Source organism: Apteryx rowi, unplaced genomic scaffold (assembly GCF_003343035.1).
Source record: "Apteryx rowi isolate R43461 unplaced genomic scaffold, aptRow1 scaffold_512, whole genome shotgun sequence".
Classification (NCBI taxonomy): domain Eukaryota; kingdom Metazoa; phylum Chordata; class Aves; order Apterygiformes; family Apterygidae; genus Apteryx; species Apteryx rowi.
The window spans coordinates 101,400-125,095 of record NW_020450775.1 but is presented as its reverse complement, the minus strand read 5'-3'; the positions used below and the strand labels follow the sequence as shown (position 1 = coordinate 125,095).

Genomic DNA, 23,696 nt, shown 5'->3' with positions numbered 1-23,696 from the left:
GACGCAGAGCGCGCTGCTGGTTATCCGGTACTGCGRGGTGCTGCCTGCCCGGCCCCGCTAGGGCCGAGCGGGGCGGAGCGGGGCCGGGGCTGCCCGCAGGCGCCGCCGCCGCTGGGGGAGGCGCAGTGCGCGGCGCCGGGGCCCCCTAAAATGGGGGAAAAGCAGGTTATGTGCCTGCGCATCCCCCGCTCTTGTGCGCCTGGGAGCAGCCCGCGTTGCGGTGCAAAGGGCGCTCGCTGAGAGCAGCGGCCCGCTGCCCTTGGTGTCTGCACCCCCGCGGCCCCGGGCGGGCGGCGGGGCGCTGCGGGCTGCCCGGGCCGCGTTCGGGCCTGCCGCCTGCGCGCTTCGTCTTTGTCTCGCCTGGCGGCTTTGCTGCGTGTGTTTACCTAGCGTTACTTGGGAATGCAGTTGTTTGAAGTTGTGCCTAGCAATACGCTACCTTGATTTTTTTTTTTTCCTGAAAATGCATCAAGCTCTGCTCTTGGAAACATATGAGTGAGTTACTGGATTGAGGGAGTAAATGACCTGTGTTAAATGTATACACGTTTGGGCACCAGTAACCGTGCACTGTGAATGATGCATTAATACTTGTTTTAAATCTGTAATCATTTCTCTATGCTCTCACTCAACACAGTGCTGCATGAGCCACGATACAACTTATGTATCTTAAAGCTAAAGTTATTCTGGATGATTTTGGTCCGTATGACTAAGCCAATGCTGTATGTATGAAATAACAACTCATGGTGACAGTTGCTCTCTGAAGTAAACCTGTATTTTACATTTCTAGGGAAGCAAACCTCGGGAGCTTACCGGTGGATATTTCCATAACGTCGGCCTCGCTGGAAGCGCGAAGCAGGGAGGCCTGCGCGGCGGCGACGCTCCCGGCAGAGGTCAGGGTCGCCCCGTCCTCCTGCCGCGGGCTGCAGTACCTTCCTGGCGATGGGCTGCACCTGAGGCTGCAGGTGCAGGCAGGCCCAGATGCGAGTAAGGCTGAATCAGAGCTGGCACTGTGTTTTGTTTTAAYGCTATCTAGTAAACTCCTCTGAGGCAAAGAAAATCTAGTCTGTTGTTTAAAAAAGGCTACTTTGATTAGGGCAGTCTGAAACATCAATACTTTAATTATTGTGTAAAGAGAGACTTCAAAATTTACATTCTGCGGTGAAGAAAACAACTGGAGTTTATGGTGTGCATTAGGCATATACTCTTACTTTTTCTGAAAGGTTCTTTCTAGCTTTGAATTGAAAATTTAAACAGGAGCTGATTTGTGCTGCTCCTAATCAAATTCAGCAGTCATCCGTTTTAACAAGCAAAGCTGAAAGAATGACATGAAAGGGAAACACCACTGCTGAATAAAAGTGTTCTGTGTAGGAGTTGGAGAATTGCTTTTGATGCTTTCCCATGCTTTTCCATAGGATTTCAAACTTTTTTCCCCTCCTGTTTCATGTTTGGTATAACCTTAACATTGGATAGCCTTTTATGTTAATCTTAAATATTTTATATTGATATGGAAAACTAGTCATCTTTTACATTCTGGAACCTTTTGAAGTACTTTTCATTTGTGAGTGCAGCCTAAATCTTAAATTCTGAAAGCCTGTGCTGAGAATATACTATTCTTATGTTTGAGGAAGTGGACAATGCCAAACCTGCTCATATGTAGAGCTAGGCTGACAGGTCTATTTTTCTTCCACCTAATGTTTTTTCAATGTTTTGTAGAGGTTTCTCCAGTTCCTTTTTTAATTGGGAAAAGTTGTCCTGAGCTGGCTTTTGTGAGACTGTTTTTACTTTGATGGCCTGTAGAGGGTACTGTTTGCTTTCTTTTCCTTGAGTGGCACCACAGTGGCTGTTTTTCTTACCTGGCTGAAAATTTAAGACTAGAAGACTAGTGCTCCTTTTTTTTCCTTCTGTTTCTTTCCTTTTCTTCTCTTTTTCCCGTCTATTCTGTGTTATATATTAGGATATACCATCATGGTGCAGAGATGCCGATTAGCAGAGCTATCATTACAAAAGACTAGTGTTGAATTTGAGTTTAGGCAGTCCTGTGACGATTTTAGTAGCCCCTTCAGTTGGGGGGATTTGCATTATTAAAGTAATTATTCACATATACAATTCCTATTCAGCAGTACTGGGCTTGAGATGGAAGTGGCAATTTTTTCCTGATTGTAGCTGCTTGTTTCTACAAGTAAATAAGGCTGTGTTTAAAATCTTGGCATTTTGCTTTGCTAGATTCTTATCTTTTTTGGTTTGAGGTATTTGAAAGGATTTTTGTGTGCAAATGGGAGAAAATTTTGCACAACTGCAAAGTTTAATGTGTCCTCTTCTGTCTGTAGAATTAGTTTCTACTTTGAGTGAAAGCCTGAAACCCCAGAAGAGTTACGTCTTTTACTGCCAGTCCTGTGGTGACATCATAAGAAAAGAGTGGTAAGTACTGCAGTGTCTTGTACATAGAGCAACAAGTGCCATAGTGATTGCTCTTCGTGTTATTTTGTGTGCTTAGAAGGCTAAAACATATTTATTTTAGAAATAATAGATGAGCATACTTTTGAAGCACACAGATGGCTAAAATCAAAACTTCTTGAAACAGTTTTTCAGTATTTATTCGTTTACTTCTTGATGTTATTCTAGCTGGAAAGCAGAAGTAGCTTACAAAGAGAGTTTGATACAGTGGTTAGAGCATTGCTCTGGAAGTTGGGAAATCTAGATTTTTTTTCTGGTTCCCTGCCATGAGGGAGGCATTTCCTTTTGTGGCTGTTTCTCCCATGTGTAAAATGAAGGTGATGTTTCTTTTGCTCTTTTCTGCCTTGCAGTCTATGGCTTTTCATTCATACAGCAACTTTTTGCACTGATCTTATTAGCTTCTTTTTTGCTGTACAAACAAAAAGCTGTAATATTTTGGACTGGAAATACTGCAAATAAAATGTTCAAGTCAGACATTTGGGGGTTTTATGATTTTAAAAATACTTGTAGTCCATTAGTATCTTTAACATAATCTTTGTTATGTTGAAGGGAATAAAACTGAAAAATTGAGCCTAAACTTCTTTCTCCTCTGTAGTTCAGGGATTCTTCTCAGGTCTGCTCAGTCACCCATAAATTCTCCTCAGTCAGCATGCTGTAGTCACAGAATGGCTGGTCAGAAAGGGGATGTTGACAACAACTTTCTTCTATCTGTTAAGCAAAGCCAACTTCTGGACAGTTCAGGGATATTGGATTTGGGAAGTACAGGAGCTGTATCTTAACTGTGTGACTCAGCCTTATCTCTATTCCTCACTAAGTTTACAGATCGCATGAAAATTTTAATACAAAACTGCCGCACTTCCTAGCTGTTGTGATGAGCATTTTTGACTGCTTCAGTTAGATATATACAAATTTTTAGAGTGTTAAGTGGTGTTAAGGAGTTTTTCTCCCGATTTTGGTGACAGCACACTTGCAGCCTTTTATGATCTGTGTCACTCCTAATACTCAAAACGATAATACCAATGTAGTATAGTCTTTAGACTTCTGTTACTTTCTTGTCATCCATACGGATTTATGACTCGCTTGAATGTAAATGAATGATGACTTACTAGCTCTCTGTTATGAAATGTCTCATCAGGATGTCTTGCAGTAACTTTTGATATATTTGTAGAATAATGAAAACTTCTAGTTTCTAGTAAATAATATTTGCTTTCGAAAGATATTGGACCTCTTGGATTTATATTTTTCTGAGCAGGCATTTTCCTAAATTTCAGTGCACCAAATTCATGTGCACAGAGGCTTCATTTTTTGGCTCTGCAGTCTACAGTGTGACACAGTTGGAACTTATGTGAAAGGAAAAAGAAAGCATGTTAATTGCTTACTACTTGGCATTTCTCCTTGCAGGGGATCTCTGAACCCCTTGGGTGTTATCACTAAAAAAAATACTGGCTGAGATAAGAGTAGAAGAATGGAGCTGCCAGTGTATCCAGCACCTTCCATTCCATCAGTGTGGTGTTTTCAAAAGAAAGACAGTGGCATGGTCAGTACTTTTAGAAACAACAGCGTTCTTGTGTTGGTCCACAGGTAGGATCCTAGAGATAGGGATTATGCTAATGACAGTATAGGTGATGGGATAGACGGGAAGTTGTATAATGTGTGAGGAAAACTTAATAAAGTATGAATTACTTGGAGAGGGTCTGTAATAAGAACAATCTAAGGGCTAGGAAATGATGCCTTTGAGGAAAAGGATTGAAACAAGTGGGATTTTCTTTAAAGAAGACAAGAGTGGAGGAGGCATAAAAGTCTTTCAATATGTAAGAAGTTGCTGCAAAGGTGGTGATAATGGCCTTCTATCCAAGCAAGAAGAATTTTGCTTAAAAATGAAAACAACGTCATTCTGATACTGTTTTACYGTTAGAGATTGCTTAGGAAGGCTGTGGAATCTCTACCATTGCAGGTTTTTAAGACTAGGTTAGAGAAATATGTCAGGAATGGTTTAAGTGTAAGTGGTCCTGCCTTGAGGCAGGGAAATGGACTAGATGAGTGTTTTCAGCTCTGTTTTCTGTGATTCTTAATACATTTTCTGAGATTCACTGGTTTAGTCCGTTTCCTTCCATGACATTAATAGCTCTTAAGCAGTTAGTTATGCTCTCTGTTTCTTTCACATTAGAGAAGGTTTTTTTTTTTTTTTTTCCTTCCATGATTTAAATGCTGCAAAGAACTTGGGTTACTTTCTTTTACTCTTTCCAGTTATGCTGCCTAAGTGTAGCTTATACATAAAATATTTCTTTAAGGCTTTATTTCTGTCATGCAGAAGTTATTGGAGGGCTGAATGTCATGCAAATTAATTTCCATGAATTGACTATTAAGAAGTAACCCTTTTCGTTAGTCCAAAACCCCAGAATTGTTACTGCATAAGTATTCTGTGGAAAAACTGATTGCAGAGGAAGTCTTCTAATTACACTTCTGATACAGAAATCGCTTCAAGCATGACAATTACTGTTAAGCCAGGCTTTTCATGTTCTAGTAATAAATAAATAAGACTACTGTTAAAGGAATCCAGCTGGGTATTTTTTCTTCCTGCTTTTCTCTGATGGAGCAAAAAGGGTCATATATTTAAAAGTCTGTCCACTCTATTTTCAGTTTGGGGGATTTTTCAATAGATAGGATGAAATTTCTGGGTTCTTGGATATTAGTAAATAATGCTGCTGAGGACTCATATTCTTAATCCAGCCTTAAAAGGATCTCTGTGGTCAAATCTGTAGCTTAGCTGGGAATTCCACCTAAGAATTAGAACCTTATGGCAGGTCTTTTCTAGGCTATTGCCTGACTTTTGACTTGTTGAAATTAAGCTAGTCATCTAGGCCCTTTAGGATCTGTCTGGAGACAAGAGAGCTGTTTCCAGAGGGAGATTCAGCCTGACTATATTAGACACTTTCAGAAGGTGAAGGTGTCTCTTCAGTGTCTCATCCTAAAGTAATTGTCAGTCTCTCTCTGACTGTGAAGTTAGCCTAGATGTCTGTCTTAAAGTAGAAATCCAGCTGCTATTAGGGGCTAGTTAGGAGAGGTGAGTCCCATTATTAGCTAGGTTTTATCATTATGTTTAGTAGCCTTAACGAGTGAGCACCCAGTAAGCTGCTTTTTTTATTATTATTATTTTCCTGGAAAACTAAACTTGTATTGGTGTTATGTTTTTCCAATTCTAAAGACAGGTTGTGATCCAGAATATGGCTTCCCACCTATGGATGGTCAACACCTAAAGTATAGTGGAAATGCTGTATTTTCTGTATAGCTTAGATATAGGAGCCTATTTAGGAACTTCCTACTGGATATATAGCAACTGCTATTGTTTGGCAAAAATTCAAGATCTTGCTGCAATCCAAAGAGGTACTGTAGGCTCTGAAGGTAAAGGAAGGGTGACATAAAGAAACTGGACAGTATTGGCCRGCAGCTTAAGGTGATCACTGTCTTTTTTTGTCCTGTATGTAACACTTGAAAAAATACTACTAAGCACTACCAGCTTTTTGTTCCTATCGTGGAGAGTAGCACATGGGAAGGGACTTTTTTTCAGTGTGAGTCCAGGCACTGGAACTAATTGTACAAAGCTGTGAAGAATAACCAGTCTTTAGGCCAATGCCAGAATTAAGGGTCTACCATAGCAGAATCATGATAATTTCTCAGACAACATATAAGTCTGCAGAGAGTGAAGACAATAATAGGTAGTGCCAAGAGGTGATCTTACTAGTAACAGTAGCTGGTTGAGAAGACCAGTTATTTTTAACTACTTCCAACTTTCATCTGCAGATGGGGCAAGCACAGTTCAAAATGTATTGTCGATCTAGAAAGAAGGAAGCTTCTGTAAAAGATTTTACTTTCACCCAACAATACAGAAGGCACAAGAAACTACAGTGCGAAGAACTGGCATTTTCAGAAAATAACCATCTGTGAACTGCAAGAAATGCAGGCTCTCTGACTGTTGGTTCAGTGGTTGTGTGATTATTTGCAAAGTAGCAGCATAAGCAAAGTTGCATTTGCAAGTTTTGAATAAGGAGTGTAATCAAGAAACTGTTTGTAAAGGTTTTGGGCAACAGCAGGAGAAATAGAGGAACAACAGGAAAACATCCAAGGAAACTAGGAAGATAGCAGAGAGGCAGCAACACTCTAATGATCAGTTTATCTAGAAAATTATGTGAGTGCACACAGTTAAAGCCATTGTTTATTGTTTTGGTGAAGGTGCAGAAATTCTTCCCAGTGCTATAGCTTTTTAGAAAACAGATTAAAACAAACTTAAGTATGTGAACAAGATCCTGGAACCACAGAATGGTTACAGGAACTCCAGGCAGGTAAATACTGACCATTGATTCATTATAATGAACAGAGTTGTATTTATATAGCCATATGTATATATTTTAGCTTTCAGAGTGTATTTTACAATTTAAAACAGCAGGTCCAAGCCCCTGGCTTATAGAAACCATCTGACACCGTGGTAACCAAAGAAAACAAGTTTAAAAAAAAAAAAAAAACAGATGAAGAAAGTGAAATATGGTATTGCCCACAGCAGCTTCCTTACTTCATACAGGAGTAGGGGATTTTGGGGGTTTTTGTATGTGACTTTTGAAAGTTGAATCTGAATCTAAATTAAGATTCCATTAGCCAATGTTGTGTGTATGTGTGTTTTTGTTTTGTTTTTTAATGAAGCTATACTGTAGCATTTTTGCCAGGATTTAACTTTGTTTCAAAGTCTGATCATCTCATTTTGAGGGGCTTCAAAAGACATATTCTCCCTTGCAATGACAGCAGTCTGTTGATGTTTCTGTTGTTTTTGTAAAGTTTGCCTGTGCCAAATATCCATACAAGTAGTAATAATAAAAATAATTGCAAAATGTCCATTTTTATGCTTTTCACGACTGAGTGAATCTGTTTTGTTTTTATCATTTGATTCACTTCATGAGGGAGTTATGCCAAGTTCTACTATATAATCATTGGAGATTCACCCTCGGGAAATGCTTCATCACAATCTTGGCAGGAAACACTCTGCCATTTCTTTGTCAGAATTCATCCAAAGAAAGTTGACTTTCAGTCAGCCTTTGACTGAAAAGAGTCAAGTACTTCCTTTTAGAGAAAATGCTGTATTTCTTGTAAGGAGTCCAGGCCCTCTGTTAGTGTCTTARAAAAGCATATGATATATTGAAATATTTTTTTCCTCTTTCCTCTTAGGAAATTTCTCAGAGTTCTTCCTCTACCAAGTGAAAACTGGAGTGCTTTAGTTGAAGAGTGGTGTTGCCACCCTAACCCCTTTGTCAGAAGCACGTTGCACCCTCAGAAAGATGACTGTTTTCTTGGAGACACTTTTTTTCTGTTGAATTTGGGAAATGAGTTACATGTGCCAGGGTCTCCCTTGTGCTCTTCAGAGACTGGACATCACACTTCTCAGAGTGGCTCCACCTTGGTAAAGTATTTTGTTYTAACAATTCTTAAGCAAGTATATTTAGAATTTTTTTTTCCCCCATGTAAAGCATTTCTTTGTCACTGGCTTATTTAACTTACATGTATTACACAGGTGTTTTAAAGGTCATATAGAATTGTTGACAGTATCTGTCTTCAGTTGCATAGAAGCCAGAAAATATTCTAAACTATGATTTACTTTTTCTAAAGAATGCACCATGGTCTTGATACTGATCTACCTATGGAAGAAGAATCTCTCCCTATAAGCAGAATTAGAAATCATTTAATCATACAGTTCTAAAACCAGATATTTCCTTCCCCAAAAGTCCTGATGAAGGACAATGTTAATTAAAATAGTAACCGTAATGGGTTAGGTGTTTGTCCAAGGATAATGGAACCAAGAGCAAGGGAAACTGGAGTAACAATGCTTTTTCATTTCAAAGTATGACTGGATATGTAACTATAAGTACCGTCAAAAGGAGTGTTCTTTTTCCCTTTTTTCCCCTTTTTAGCTTTAGAAAGAGTTGTAAAAATCAGAATGTGATATGGGTTCGATTGTGTCTCTTAAACTCTTAGAATAAAACAAAGGAGGTAACTAGTTTGATTGCTCTCTGCCTAGTGAAAGGGACCTGCCACCCTGGGTTGTAAACTTTTCATGTTGACTTCCCTGAAGTGTTCTAGGGAGGACCTGAATCCATCAGCTGAGTCACTAGGAGGGTGGCTGTCTTTCAGCCTGGACACATCAGAGTCTGTTACTATTGTGCAGGAGAAAAACATGTTTGTAGAGATACTGATGGGTGGTGGGATAAAACTTATGAGGAGAGAAAATGCACTGCTTTCCCTTCTTGGAAATCTAACACTGGTACAAAAATCTGGACAACAATTGCTTCTTTTTCCGCCAAAAGAAAATCCAGGAACTGATCTTAGTTCACCAAATCTTGTGTTTCCATAAAGCATTTTCTGTTAATGTGCTGCTTGTCTATATTTGTGCTGGCAAAGTTTGGGCCTACAGGTGCTATCTTTTCTTCCAATACCAATATTAAACCTAATTATTGAAGTCCTTCAGTAATTGTGGAAACAATTGCTGCCTTAGCCATATGGGTCTGTAACAACTGATTACTTGCTATGCACAGATTCCCAACACACAACTTTTGGTCCGTTGGCAAGTAACACCAGAGGTTCCTGATATTTGTCCACTGCTGCAATTTATCATCATTGGTCATTTGTATTATCCCAAACTAAATGACAAGGATTGTAGCATTTCAGCTGCTGGTCGTGTGATGTGTACCAGGGACCCATCTGTTTCGGGAACAGTTCTGTCCTAATATCTATAGCTGCAAGTCTTGCAGCTATGGTCTCTTTGGTTTCTTGTTCCATTATTCTTTGAAGAGCAGAACTTGGGGAGAGGCAAAGAAGAATCGATATCCCAAAGGGATATCTGTTTGGGAGAAAAAGATTAATCTGGATTAACTCTATGAAATCTGGAGGTATTTCTTCTAAGTATTCATAATAAAGAGGCTAAGCAGAAGCCACTGAGTTTCCAAAATGACAATGCTTTTTGCATTGGTCCCAAAACTGAATTATCTCACATCTCTGTAGTCTTGGAAGAGATCATAGAACAGTGGGAACAAAGATGGGAAGAGGTATAGTGTATGAAGTTCATGTTGCAATACAAGGAGAGGGGAGCGGTCTGTCCAATACACTTGGTAAATCAATCAGAGAGAGTGTTAGCTGGAGAAGGGTTGCTTTTGAGGCAGAAACTTGATAAAAAGATGTTACTGAGATGTGGGTCAAGCCAGGATAACAGTAGAATTTTTGAATGAGGGAGGAGGCTATTCTCTGTGAGAGGCCCACAGTAGTTGTTCAGTATGATGAATTTTCATGTTTGCTTCCTTAAACTTGCCTTGAAGTTAAGATTACTTTCCTTGTTTGTGTCAAATCCTTTTTCTTCCTGCGTCTTTCACACTTGCACTGAATTCTAATTTCTGTGTTTGCGTATTTCCAGCATCACTCAATTGCTACGCAAATGAGCAAAACTAAGATCAAGCAGAAACTGGACTAATAAGGAAAAAAACCCTTATACTGAAACAGAAGATTATTCTATAATATGAGAGTAATAGAAAGTTACAAGCAAGACAGATTGCTATTGGCATAAATGTTCTCATTTTAGAGAATATTCTTGCAGTTTGCCCCAGTATGAAAGTTCGTTTTTAATTACATCGCAGTTCTTTGGAAAGTGTTTGCCTATGACCAAAATAGTATCAGGAATGTACCAGAGATGCTTAAACAATCTTTTCCAACCTCCTGAGGGACCTAGACTGCATCCTTCCACTGCAAACATTTCTCACATCTATTAGTCTTCCAGTGTAACATAGTTTTTAAATGTCACATGGTCTTGCAGCATCCTAATAGTATCTCTTGGGGAAAATATTTTCCCTGACACCATATCAACGATCTTTAGGAGCAGAAACAGAAGAATATTAGGTTGGTGATCCACTTCCATCTGCAGATTGCCAGCAGCTGCAAGTTGTCAAATAGATATATTGATTTAATTGGTCTAGCTAAAATAATTGTCTTCTCTGTTGAAGCATGATACAATGAGTTTGCAGTGGTTTTTAGGTACTGTACTGCACAATTCTCAGCACCTGTAATTGTAGTCAGAAAGCAACATTCAAGTGGTAGCTTTCAAAGAAGTACTGTATACTTGTACTGTGCAGCATTTGTACCAATCTCAGATATTGGGTATCACAAAGATCAGTCTCCATATCCTTGCTCTTCACATTAAGCAAATGGTTATACTGTATATGTCTATGGGAGTAGCAGGGTGGGAACTGGGGAAGGGGATAACTGTGTATATGTGAAATATGTTTTTGTCCGTGCTCTTATCTCCAAAACAAGGGGGCTGTACTTCCAGTTTAGTTTGTCCATTCTCTGAAGCATCAGAAGAGGCTGTAGGGCCCTCCCTGGAGCTTTTAGTTGATGTTTCCTCGTTTGTGAGGAGGGGAAGGATACCATCACAATCTTTCTAACTTGCGAGAAGGAGCACAGAGTCAGGACTTTCTGATCATAAGCTCAGATTCCACCTAGGTCACTTACAGGTTTTTTGGAGCTAGACTGCTGCTTTCTCTTCATTTTATTACTTGCATAGTACAGATCAGGGAACTTTGTTAGGTATTTCCAGCATCAAATCCATCATTTCTGCTTGAGCTATAACACGTCTTTTAGAAAGATGTCCAATATTGATTTAATACTTCAAATGATGGGAACTTTATCACATTCCTTGGTAAGCTGTTTCAGTGGTAAATCATCCTGACTCTTAAAAAATGTGTCTGTCTTTCATGCAGAGTTTGAGTCATCCCAGAATTCATCAGTTGGATATTATTGCATCACTTTTTGTTAGCTTAAAGAATTCACCTGGGATCTGGAGAAAGACTCTTTGTTGTCTTCTTATTAGATTAAAAAATTAAGAATGGCAATTCTGTCTCCCTTTTCTTCTCTAAGGTATATTTTCTCGACTCTGTTTTCTTAGCCATTTTCCAAACTTTTTTCAAATTTTTAACGTCCTTTAAAGATACAGTTTTGCGGTAATCATCTCACTAATTCTGAATGCAAAAGTCATATTCTCTGTTTATCCTTGCCTACTATTCAGTTGTTTGTGCATTCAGAGATTGTATTTGCCCTTCATTCTATAGGCTCTCATTAGTAACTCCTGTTTGGTTAGCTACCAATGTCTCAATTCTTTTCACTTTCCCTGTTTTCCATGATATATTCCTTTATTTTGTCATCACTGACTATTTCTTTTGTTCCTGAATATATGATCTGGCATTTGGCTATATTTTAGTGCATGCGGTTAGACTAAGCATACATTAGCCTAGTGATCCAGACTTGAGTGTATGACTCATCTGTCTCCCTTGTTTACTGCTCCTCTATCATTATGACAGTAAGTACTTGGACTTTTCCATAGAGTAACTGAAAAAATTGGCCAAACCTGTGTATTTGACTTGGCTATACTCTTTCATCATGGGTCTAATCACAGACCAGATGTCCTTTGAGGCCCACAAATTAGAATCAACCAAATAACGCTGTGTTATTTGACATTGACAAGTGTAACTATGCTTGGAAATCCGCATAATCTGAAAGTCCTTGATTCGTGTTCTGAAGACAACCGGTGATGTGGAGATACGCTTTTCATCTAACAAAGTAAGTTTTGTGGTATCTGGCATAGGTAAGACTATTGCATTTACTTCATGAAGCTCAGAAACATCTTTAAAGTAGCTTTAATTGTGATTTTTTTTTTTTCTTTTGTGGGGTAGCATGGCAGGCAACAGGGCACCATTTTGTGTTCTGGACACCAGTCACCATGTTTCCCATTACATATATTTTAAAATTTAAACACTGAGGAGTATGATCATTGTGATGAATGAAGACTGTGCTCCCTGAGAAGCACATGTGTATTCACTCCAGTTAGAATCAGTGGGAACAGTGGCCATCTCTTACAATGGTTACTGAAAAAGGTAAATGCAAAAAATTCCCCCCCCAAACAAGTCTAATTTATGCTAAATTTAGATATTATTTTTGTAGGCATGTGCTGCATTATGATTTGATAGTGACTTGCTTTGATTTTACCAAATCTGTCAATATTTTTTTAACTACATGTGGGTAACTTTATGCACTGTACCCCAAATGAACAATTTTAAAGCTGATTGTACAAAGATCACAAATAGAAATCTAATTTAGGTGTCTTTTCATTACATTTCCAGGATTTCCAGCTCCAGAAGGGTTTACTAACTCAGAACATCATTGCATTTCTATACACACACTGCTTCCAGACCAGAGCTACACCTGTAATGTAGCTACATTAGCTGTAATGTGCTACACCCAGGCTGATAGTCCCACATATAATAATCCCATAGTTCTGGAGTTATACTCTGTATTAAAGTAAGAGTTGTGCTTACTTGTGTCTTTATGCTAATACTGAATTTAAATCTGAGTGCTGAAATTAATACACTTTGTTAGGTCAGATCACAGTTCATTCAGCCCCAAATGAAACCTTTCTCAATGGGCAGTAATAGATGCTCCTAGGAAGGTGCGTAGGAGCAAGGCATGTATTGAGTGATGTTTCTGCCAGTGTAGAGACTTCTTGAACTGGGATGTTTTATGTGTTTAGTAAGTGCCCCCCCCCCCCCCAATTTCCGAAGACTTTTTGAACCTGCAGTGAGTACCAAACTGTTATGCATATTGTGAAAAGACCCTGCCTTTTGTTTGATTAAACACAAGTTAATAATTTGATTGCATGAGTTGTAAGAGTAAATAATTGTTCCCTGTTCCGCTTTTCCTTAACATTTGTGATTCTGTACATCTCAGTAATACCCCCTCCACTTTCTGTATTTCAAGCTTTTTCCTTTTATGTTTAGTTTTTCCACATGAGGAAACTGTTCTGAAACTTATTTATTCTTACTCTTTGTCTGTAGCTTTTTCTGTTTCTACTTGAATGGAGGGAGTGGGGTTGTTCAAGAACTGAACCACCATGTCTTTCTGGAGTATTGTAGTATGTTGTGTTCCTTAGCCCTTTCCTAGTAGTTCTAAATACTCTGTGGACCTTTTCTGCTCTCTGCTGATCTAGTATTTTTTAAAACCTCTCCACAGTGACTAGAACTCTTTACTGACTGATGGTAGTTGCACTACAGTGTAATAATTTGTATGTATAGTTAGGAATATTTCTTATGTGTATTATTTTGCCCTTACCAAAACTGATTTTCTTCTGTCATTTTATCACCCAGTCTCTCAGTGTTTTGAGATTCTCCTGTTACCTATTACAGGTTGTGCTGCACGGTCAGTATGTATTTCCAGATTTTAAAACTAATATGAAACTTGCAAGCAAGTCAAAAGTGTAGAGGGCTTAAATAGTCAATGCAAATCTCTGTGTATGTAAACATAAAAAGAACAGAATAAAGTATGAAGTTCAATATATACTCTGGAGACTGTGTTAAAATTATGCATTCCTTGTTCAGAGTGGCTGAATGACATTTAAATGACATTTCTCTGTCCTACAGAAATCAAGGGAAAATACCAGAGTAATCTGTAAGCGCTGCAAGACAATGCTGGGAGAAACAGTATCATCAGGTATGGGATATACAAACCAAACTAGACTTGACTGCCTCAGCCACTGAGCACTGGAGGTTTAAAAAAAAAAAAAAAAATCTGTAGGAAAATAATTTATGAGTAAGATATAGAGCTGATTGCTGTGTATTTGTCTCATTCCTTTCTGGAATGGATGAGATTGTTGTTTGCACTGTCAACTTAAAAGTGACTTACTGCAGGAGCTTTCCTCATCCTTGTTTCTGTGGCATGTTTGGCTATTTCCAAAGCTTTGGAAGACCAGCAGCATAATTCCAGTTTATTAGGAATTCCAATAAAAGAGGTGATCTGAGAAATTACAGGTAGTTTAGCATGGTGTCAGTCATACAGAATAACTGAAAGGTTAAAACAGGACTTGATCGACAAAGAACTAGAAGCTAAAGATATAATAGCAGCCAGCCTGGTTTCGTGTAAAGTAAACCTTGTCAAAGAAGCATCTCTCATTGATGAGAGAAGTTATCTCATTATCATGCAATGATGAGATTGAGATTATTGATTTAAAAGCTGTCATATTGAATCTGAAGTGGTTTAGAGATGAGTCTGATGGTTTTTAAAATGCAGTTATTAACAGGAGAGTATCAGTGATAAGACTTATTAGCAGGGTTCTTGCTTTCGTTTTCCCTCTGCTCCACTGCATCAGTGTGAGGTCTAGTTCAGTTCAGAGATCTGGAGAATATAAAATCTTTGCAGAAAATTCAAAGCCTGTTTAAGAAATAAATCATGAGGAGGCAGAAGACAGTTACAGAAGATTCTGATTGTCCTGCAAAAGGGTTTGAGCAATACAGGCTTTAATAAAACCGGATTTAAGGTAAGGCCTTTGAAAGCCAAGTAAGGTGTTTGGAAGACAATAGCTAGAAAAGAGCTTTACTGGTCATCATGAATACATGCCTTAATCTAAGCTTTCACACAGTTGTAGCAAGAGCAGTTGATGTGATCACTGGATATGGGAAAAGGGAAATACTGTGTAGAAGCAGGGATTTGATCTGAATTCTGTACATAGCTAAAGTTAGGTGGCATGTCCAGGTCTTGTGACCATGTTTCATGACTACTGTAGGACCATTAGAGAAAGTTCAAAGAACAGACACAAATGAACCAGAAATGTATGGTGTGAGTTTTGACAGAAACATCTCTGTGGAAAAGAGACTAGTGAGCAGACTTGACTATAATGCTTTGGTAGTTTCTTATGAGCAAAAATATCAGTGCCTGGAAATTGAAGTTGGATCAGGGCGGTGTAGCCATGAAGGCCAGGTTTTGTAGGTTATTCCTCCCTCAACTCTATCTCCATATACTTGCACTCTTTTTTTGTGCGAAATCTCACCTTCTATCCCTCTGCAAGCAATTCATCTCCTCCTCAATTCCCAATGCCCTTGCAGCAGCACCACTAATTCCTCAAGGTAACAGCTGGAGAGCTAGCATGAGTGAACTAGCTGCTGCTGCTGCTTTTCCTCCTTTCTCCCAGGACTAGGCACAGCATGGAGCAGACTAAAATTAAACCTTAAGGTGAAACATAATTTCCTTGCGGTGAGGATAATTAAAAAGTGAAATACTTGGCTGGAGAAGGGGTAGGTTTGCCAGACCTTTGGAATCTTTAGAACAGTATTAGGTGTTTTTCTGAAAAGCTTGCCTTCATCTAGTTTGTGTGTGGACAGAGATCAGCTGAGGCAATCCCTTCAACCCTTAAAATTTATGAAATTAATCTTCCCTGTTGTCCACATGTTAAGGCTTAGTGGAATTAACTTATTATTCTGTATACTTAATCTGTTGTACTGCTTGCTTTCTGGTTAGGCTGTGTTTGTAGCATAGACCCAGAGCTTCAATATGATTGCCTTTGACTTGAATTTATTGATAGGGATTAAATTGTGAACTCAAGCACTTGCACTTAGTTTTTAAAGGCTGTCTTAGTGGAGCTTTTTGGGAACATTTACATTGAAACTTGGAATGTACACTTTGTATATTAGTGTTTAGTTAGTGCAATTTTTGGAAAAGTTCCCTTCTGCTCTTTGAGCAAAGAGGAAAATTAGTCCTCTGTGTGTGCTGTTATTAAAACTGTCTCTTGTGATTCACTGCAGAATTACTGAGCAGCAGAGGATACTAAAATACTTATGTAAGCTATGCTGATTTCAGTGCTTTAGGAAAGTTCTTTCAATTCATCTTTCAGGTTTGGCTTGACAATAACACATAATGGGCAAAAGTTAATTGGCACCAGCAAACATTTTAATACATGAAATGTTTCAGTCCAAGTGTTTTGGATCTTGCTTACTTTGTTTCAAGATGATTGTTCCTCGTGTTAAACAAGGATCAATACAAATGACAAACTGCTGATCATGTAATTAGCTCAGAGCAGTTTTCTTCTGGCAACGAATGCTTTCTATTACCAGTTGCCCAGGATCTCCTCCCACAAACCAAAACAGGAACTTGACCATCTGCTGCATCTCTTTAACTGAGTGCTGAACAAAAGTTTAATTAGTATGGTGATACAGTGACTTAGTCTACTCTAAAAAGTCTGTTGTACTTTGTACTACAAAAGTCTTGCTGTACTTTAAAAATCTAATGTTTATGTCATTTTAGAAACCACTAAGTATTATGTCACTGAGGTGATTATTCGACCATCTGAGGAAGGTTTCAGCACAATATCAAGGTAAAAAGAAAAAAAGAAATAGGATTATTCAGGCTTAGATTTCAGAAGGAATCTAGAAATACGGTAAAAATTAATTTTTTGAATAATTAAGTATAATAAAATACTATTAAGCTTTATGTAGTTATCACAGAATTACAAATTGCAAATGTCTGAATTCACTCATGTTGTATAATCTTGTTTGCTTGTGTGTGTATGTGGATATAACATGGAAAGAGATTACAAATCACTTGTTGCAAAGATTCTCAGTATTCAGACAATAAGCTGAAAAAGAGTTATTTATTTTGAGTTGTTTAAATTTTGATGACTTCTGGTGACTAATTATGCAAGTGGAAGGTTACACTACTTATGTAAAGCTTGAAACTTTTTAATCGGAAGTGGGTTTTATGAATTTTGAAGTATTCTAGTTTGAAGTTGTGACTAAGCTGAAACAACTTTTTCTAGCTGTCTTGTATCATGTACTATGCATTTGTTACAGTTCTTTCCTTTTGCAAACTGTATTTGAGATATGTGCCATCATTCTGAACCTTGTTGTGTCCATATGTAAAATACAACAGGGAAAAGCTGTTTCTCCACATTTGACATTTGGTGTTGGTCAAAATAAAGGATTTGGGGCAGTTTAGACTGCTGATCTATTCAGACTTCCTGTTGGAGGAAAGGGGAAGTGCTTTGGTTTGGAAGCAGACAAAGAAGAAAGCTCTAGCTCTATAAAAATGATTGTAGTGTGTGGTGGAATTGACAATATGGTGTTGCTCAAATACTTATGCTCGATCAGCATGGATGACTTTGCCCATGTAGTTGTTATCAAAACATATAATGTGGTTTATTCTTCAACAGGTCTCAGTTCGTACAGAGCATGATAGCTCAGTGTCTTGTGGAATTTTCCTCTGCTAAAAGCACATTTAGGTTCAGCATAAAAGGGGATGATGGAAAAGTCTATATCTTGGTAAGCTTTTATTTTGAAGAAATGTAACCTATGAATCCCAACTCCTAAAATGTATTATTTGTGCTATGCCTGATTGTGTAGATAATAAAGTTAATAACCTAAATTCTTTTGTCTAAACAGTTCTGAAGAGTTCGTTTCAAGTAAGAAACTTCTTCCCCATTTTTAAATCTAAGTAGATGTACATGCAGAAATCTTTTCTATTTGTACAGTAATGAAATTACTACGTAAGTGCCGTAAGCAGCACAGAAACAGTGTTTTCTACTCAAATAATGCTGAAGGATTAAGGTTTTGGCTTGTATAATATAGGTCACAGCTTCTTGTTTGAGTGCCTCTTATCTGTAATCACTGAAGTCCATCAAATTGTATAGTATATTTCACAAATATTGTCTTAAGTCAGCAGAGTTTACTAATACAGTCAATATATTGCACTGCAAAATGAAGTGCAAACAAAAACAAAATTGCCAATTATACTTAATGTTCTAATGCTGTTAAACTTGGTTAAGCTTTATGCATAAATGGTGGCAGCTGAATTTTTCAAACTTTTAAGATGGATAGGAATTTGATTCTGGAATTATTTTAACATTAGGCACTTAGTATAACCAGATATATTTTATTTTATTCATGAACTAAATGTACACACACAACTTGGAATTTTGCGGTTTGTATGAGTGATTCATAAACAAGGAGATGTCGAAATATGTGATTGGAGATTTCTCTCCCTGGATAAACTTGTAGATGTACTCTGGTGAGACAGGCAATCTAAATAAACTGTTTTATAAATACATTGTACAAGTTCTATAATTTTCAAACACCCGGATCCTGAGATAAGTGTATACCTGTTGCCATTAAATAAATTTTAGTGCCAGGATAACATTTATGCAACCACTGAGAAATACTTCTTCTGCAATGGCAAAATAAGGTCTCATGAGCAGTCCCATAGTCATTATTACATCTAATCTAGTTGAAGAGTCATTGAAAATTGTGGTGGTTTTCCCTTGTAGCTTGTATGTTTCCAAGTTACCTGTTATTCTGATACTGAAGTCCAGTGGTTTATATAGAATGAGTTGGTTCATTTTCTAACAGAAAAATCACCTTTTGTAGCAGATTGCCATTACTCTTAGTTCTGAGTTGCATTTTTGCCAGTGTGTCAATCTTTGGAATGGACTGAATTAGCCTAGGGGCTTACTTGCTTCTGGTTCTAATTGGTATCCCTTTCTTTTTATTAATGAAATATTGCTAATTTTTATTGTAACATCAACAGTATTTTGTTTAACATCAACAAGCCCTTAGTTATGTCCAGGACAAGGTTCTAGGAACTGAATAAACACCCACAGGTGTCTGGGGTAGTGGGTTAAGTCTTAGGACTCAGAGGTCCTGTGGACACAAGCATAATGTAAGCACTGCTTATATTAATGATTGCAAATAGCTAAACAGTAAAAAATTTTTGCTGCTTGAGGCTGTGAGTGCATAGCCAAATTAGACAGGTGGTCTCATCACTGATGCATCATGGACCAGCTGTGCCACTTGTCATTTTGACAATGAGCCAAAGATTCTGGTTCACAGTATTTGTGCTTACATATCTGAGTGCACAGAGCTTTGGCTGTGTACACTGTGATTAAGGTTAAAGTCTTTCGCAAGTCTTTTAAAAATTTTTTAAAGTGTTACGTATACTCACATTACTGATTTCCTCTGCACATATCACTGAACATTACCCAGTTACTTTATCTGCAGAGATCGTCATTTGTGTTTATTGCTTTAATTGGTTGATAACCAGATTTCTGAAAGCTATGTACTTGTTATTTTATTTATTTATTTATTTTTTAAGACATAGTCAAGAAAGTCTTTTTGGCTCAGAAAAATGTTAACTATAAAGATTTCCTTACTTATGCTAACTTTATCTCTGCCCTGTTTACATTCTTCTAAAAGAAGAGTCACTTGCCTCCTCTCTTCGCTCCACTTTTGAAGAGTTCCATACCCTGAAGTCACATAAAGCAGACTTATAATCTAAGTATAAGATGAGGACAGCAAATGGATACAGTCAGATGGGAGAACACAAGCAAAATGATACATTATTGGTCAGCATAGTAGCAGTTTAATAGATGTCATTCTTTTCCTGTACTATAGTAGAGGATAGATTTGAAAGAGGTAACTTACGTTGTTCTGTGAATAGATGCAGGGAATTCATTCCATGGATGAGATCAACATGAGAAAACCCTCCAAAAGATACAGCTGTGAAAATCTAAAAGTGTGCAGTGGGATCTGATGTAATTGAATACTGACTCCGGTCTCCCAATGCTGAATGAAAGATGTTTTTTGGGGTGGGATTAGGCTGTAGGGTACTTTGAAAGTAAGGCAGCTTGTATTTCAGCAGCAACTGGGGAGGGAATGGGAAGATATCCCAAGAAAAGAAATAAGTGACAAAATAAGAGAGACCTGTCAGATACTGATTCTTCAGTTACGTTTTTGAGGGCATGAGCAGAACAGTCTTGCATTTGTCAAGGTTGGAGAAGGGGAAGTTGCAGCAATCAAGATGTGAGATGATGGACACCTCCTTGAGAGTTTTAGTTTTGTGAAGGATAAGGAAGACCACATCTTATATGTACAGTCTGAGTGTGAGACCAGAAGTTGTAACAAAAAATGATGGTTATGTTACTAGCCTGTGTGATGACAAAAGTAATGGTAGTATCTGCAGTAACTGAGAAAGGACTAATGAGAAAGAGCGAGGGCTTTTTTTAGCCATGTTAAATTTTAATTGATGCCTAATTGTCCACAAAGTGATGCTGGAGACAGAGGTTGAGATTTTAGGGAACTAATCCACAGACTGTAGGTCTCCCCTCTAGTTCATCTATTTGGATCAAGTCCCACTAAAGGTAATTGAGGCTTGTTGCAGCGTTTCTCTTTAGCGACATCCTTGAAGCATATTGACAGGGTGGTGTCAAAGACGACCACTTTCTCCTGATGCTCTCATTTGAGAAAGGGTCAACAATCTGCACAGTGAATAAGTTCTAAACTTTACGTATGAGCTTTTGTAGAGGTTCTTTTCTTACTGGAGTTAACATCAAAGGAATGTGGTAGTGGAGGCTCTGCTGTACAAAGTAGCAGAGAGGAAGGAAAGGTTGTATATTGTCAGCAAAATGGTTTAGAGCGTAGATTGAAATTGAAAACTATAAGCCAGAAATAACATATCGAAATGTGTTGAATCAGAGACTTAGCATGTGGTTATTCTTCCAGACAAAAAGCAGGATCAGAAAATAATGCATGCAGGAGGAAAAGACAGAAAATATTGCCTAAAGAAACAGATTTAGTTCAGAATTTGATAGTTCTAAAATATATACAAATTTTCTCATAGCCAAGTGTCTTTTCCCCCTAAAGACTTGATTGCTTTCTATGCATTTTGTGCTAAATTATTAACAGGTATTTGTTGGATGAAGACAAAGATGTGTTCTGACCAAGTGATTGAGTGCTATTGTCAGAATTCACAGATCAACACGTGATGGAAGCACTTCTCAAATGGATCCCCTTGTAAATGAAATGGATTGATTAGTTTCTCTAATGCAGGCTACAGAAGAATTCTGAAAGCAAGAGACAGATATTACTACATGGTTCCCTAGAGTAGTTTGAAGGGTATTCACCTTCTGAAAAGCGTTTTAGGAGACTCCTTCAGAGGGCAGTTGGTGGGGAGCATTAATGTTTGCAAAAGTAAGGAACTCTCTTTAGTTAAAGCTAAGCTTAGTGCTAGTGGCATGTGTGTGTTGGTCACTTCTTTTTCTCCCCATTTTCTCCAGCATTTCTTCAACATTGAGCTTAAAGCACTGTGTGTAGTGGTCCAAGCTAATGCGGCRTATTTTGCAGTTGAGGCTATAAATGTGCACTGTCAATTACTAGAACAGAGCTGATGAACAGCAACTTGCTAAGCCACTGTAGTACAGTTCCTTGTTATCATTATGTGCACATGCTAGATGAGTTCTCCTCCTTCCCATCCTCTCCCAGGACATCTTTATCAATACATCTCATTCCTCCTTTATGGAGCTCTCACTGCAATGTTCTGAGCCTTGGGCCCTGATTAGCTGTGACTGTGGCATTCAGCTGACATGATGTACATTGTGTGTCCTGTTAACAGTGACTTGCTCACTTCACAGGTGTATTATAGGTCTGCTACCTAATGTCATGTAACTTGTTTTACTTAGAGCTGATTAGGTCATGAGAAGCAAAAGATTATTCTCTAGTGAGCAGAACTGCCTAAGTCCTATTTTCTATGATAAATATTTCCTATATAAACATTTCATACAGGCTGAGGACTTGTGAAGTTGATTTCCATTGGTAACTGAGGTCATTTCACTCCTTTAGGCTGTGTGTAAGGGAAAGGCCTGACTGATTTTTGTACAGTGCTTAGCATGAAAGCTAATTTGGTTTGGAATACTGGTACACAAGCACACAAAGATTAAAGGAGATCAATAATGTGATGAAAAAAGTTCAAATTTCTCAAATGGCACGAGCAGTTAGTGCTGAAGAATGCCAAACCCATTACCAAATTCGAATTAGATTTATCTTCTAGTAAGGCTCTGTTATAGCCTTTTGTAAATCCCATCTTTACTTTAGACTACACCAGTTGCCATCCATTTTTCTTGCACATCTTGGCTCTGTCCAGTCTCAACTATCTTTACTTTTTCTTAAAACCCTCTAGTTCTTGGCTCTTCCAGTGGGCAGTCTTTCAGTTCCCTTTCTGTCTTTAGTACTCAGTTGTTCAACACCATYTGCTTGACACATTCCTTTAAAAAAAAAGAAAAAAGAAAAAAAAAAGAAAAATCATCCATTTGGTAAGAAGACTTGCGGCTGTTTTTTCTGTTACTATCAAAGGGAATTTGCTGCTGCCACAAAAAGAAGCAACTTCATGGAAATAATGATCTTAATAGTGATTGTGATAAATCAGGCATCAGTTTATTGTATTAACCCTTATTTTTCTCCAGTAGAGGCTATGCAAACTGTGCTGAATAATAGTGAAAGTAAAATGTCAATTCATGCTGGTTACTCTTTGTTAGAAACTAATATGTGACATACAAGTAAACGTAAAGAAACCTCACTATGAGTGTGGCTTTAGTATCAGCTGTTTATAGCACACCAGGTTTAGGATCGGAGTAACAGAACAAATTGAAATTCATGTCATCTTCAGTAATAGAAATGATTTTTTCATTTATAGATATGGCTTTTAAATTCTGACACGCTCCTGGTGGAGTCTTTGGGAAGTTCGTCCTCCCACAGTGTTTTTACTCTGTTTGGAGATACTTTGAGGCCTGACTCTGGACCAGTTGGGACCTGGAATGCTGTCAAGGTTCTTTACCAGCCATGCATTAAAAGCAGGAATAAGGAGTGAGTATTGCCTTTTCTGATCTCGGGTTCTGAACCTTGTTTCTTTCTGCCGTCCAGATCAAAAATATTTCTTTGGTGTTCTTTGGGGCGGTCCATTAATCTTAGAGGTGTATCTTTTTGAAATTGCATATGTTTTTTTTTCTTTTTTTAGCAAAAAGCCAGAAAAGTAGCAGTTTAATTTCTGTTATAGCCAGAGAGAATCTGGTGGTTACGTTTTTGCGTAGTAATATTAAAATGTAGGTGAAAGAGTTATGTTATTCTGACATACTCGTAGATAACTTAGGTAAATGATACAAATAGGAACTGTCTCCACTTATACAGGAAAGTAATGTGCTCCCTTTTTCATTCTTTTTTCCCCCACTTTTTAACTGGCTGTGCACTTCTAGAGCTTGATCCTTTTTCTGGCTGTGTTGACAGAAGCTGGAAGGATCATGGTGCAGCATCTCTGTATACCTGGGCAGTGCATCTAACAATGTCACTGTTAAAAGATACTTTATGTAGCCTAGCAGAAGAATACGAATAATGCCATATCAGTAATGCAAGGGGCTCCTCCAAGAGGATCTTTTTTAGATGCGATGCAGATGAGGTTCATTGAATTATCAAATTAGCCTCTGTGTGTACCTGTAACTTGCTTTCAGCCCAGTGGTTGCATTGTTTCAAAAATAGTTGAGGCCCTGAGGGATGGGGAAAAAGAAGAGGCAAGGAAGGTGGTTG

At 38.1% G+C, this 23,696-nt stretch overlaps 1 protein-coding gene across 7 annotated transcripts in view; it reads left to right on the top strand.

Annotated features, from left to right (window-relative positions):
- Positions 1 to 389: 389 nt before the first annotated feature.
- UBE3D (ubiquitin protein ligase E3D) overlaps positions 390 to 23,696 on the top strand; it is an 85,594-nt gene continuing 62,287 nt past the window's right edge. For 4 of the 7 annotated variants that reach the window (XM_026080251.1, XM_026080253.1, XM_026080254.1 and 1 more), the window contains exons 1-8: positions 391 to 495; positions 788 to 984; positions 2,328 to 2,418; positions 7,669 to 7,900; positions 13,950 to 14,019; positions 16,603 to 16,672; positions 17,507 to 17,615; positions 22,813 to 22,982. In XM_026080251.1, the coding sequence (XP_025936036.1) occupies positions 464 to 495; positions 788 to 984; positions 2,328 to 2,418; positions 7,669 to 7,900; positions 13,950 to 14,019; positions 16,603 to 16,672; positions 17,507 to 17,615; positions 22,813 to 22,982 (971 nt within the window). In that variant the 5' untranslated portion in view covers positions 391 to 463. Of the gene's footprint in view, positions 496 to 787; positions 985 to 2,327; positions 2,419 to 7,668; positions 7,901 to 13,949; positions 14,020 to 16,602; positions 16,673 to 17,506; positions 17,616 to 22,812; positions 22,983 to 23,696 lie in introns of all 7 variants that reach the window. The other 3 variants (XR_003255845.1, XM_026080250.1, XM_026080255.1) reach the window with 2 other exon arrangements.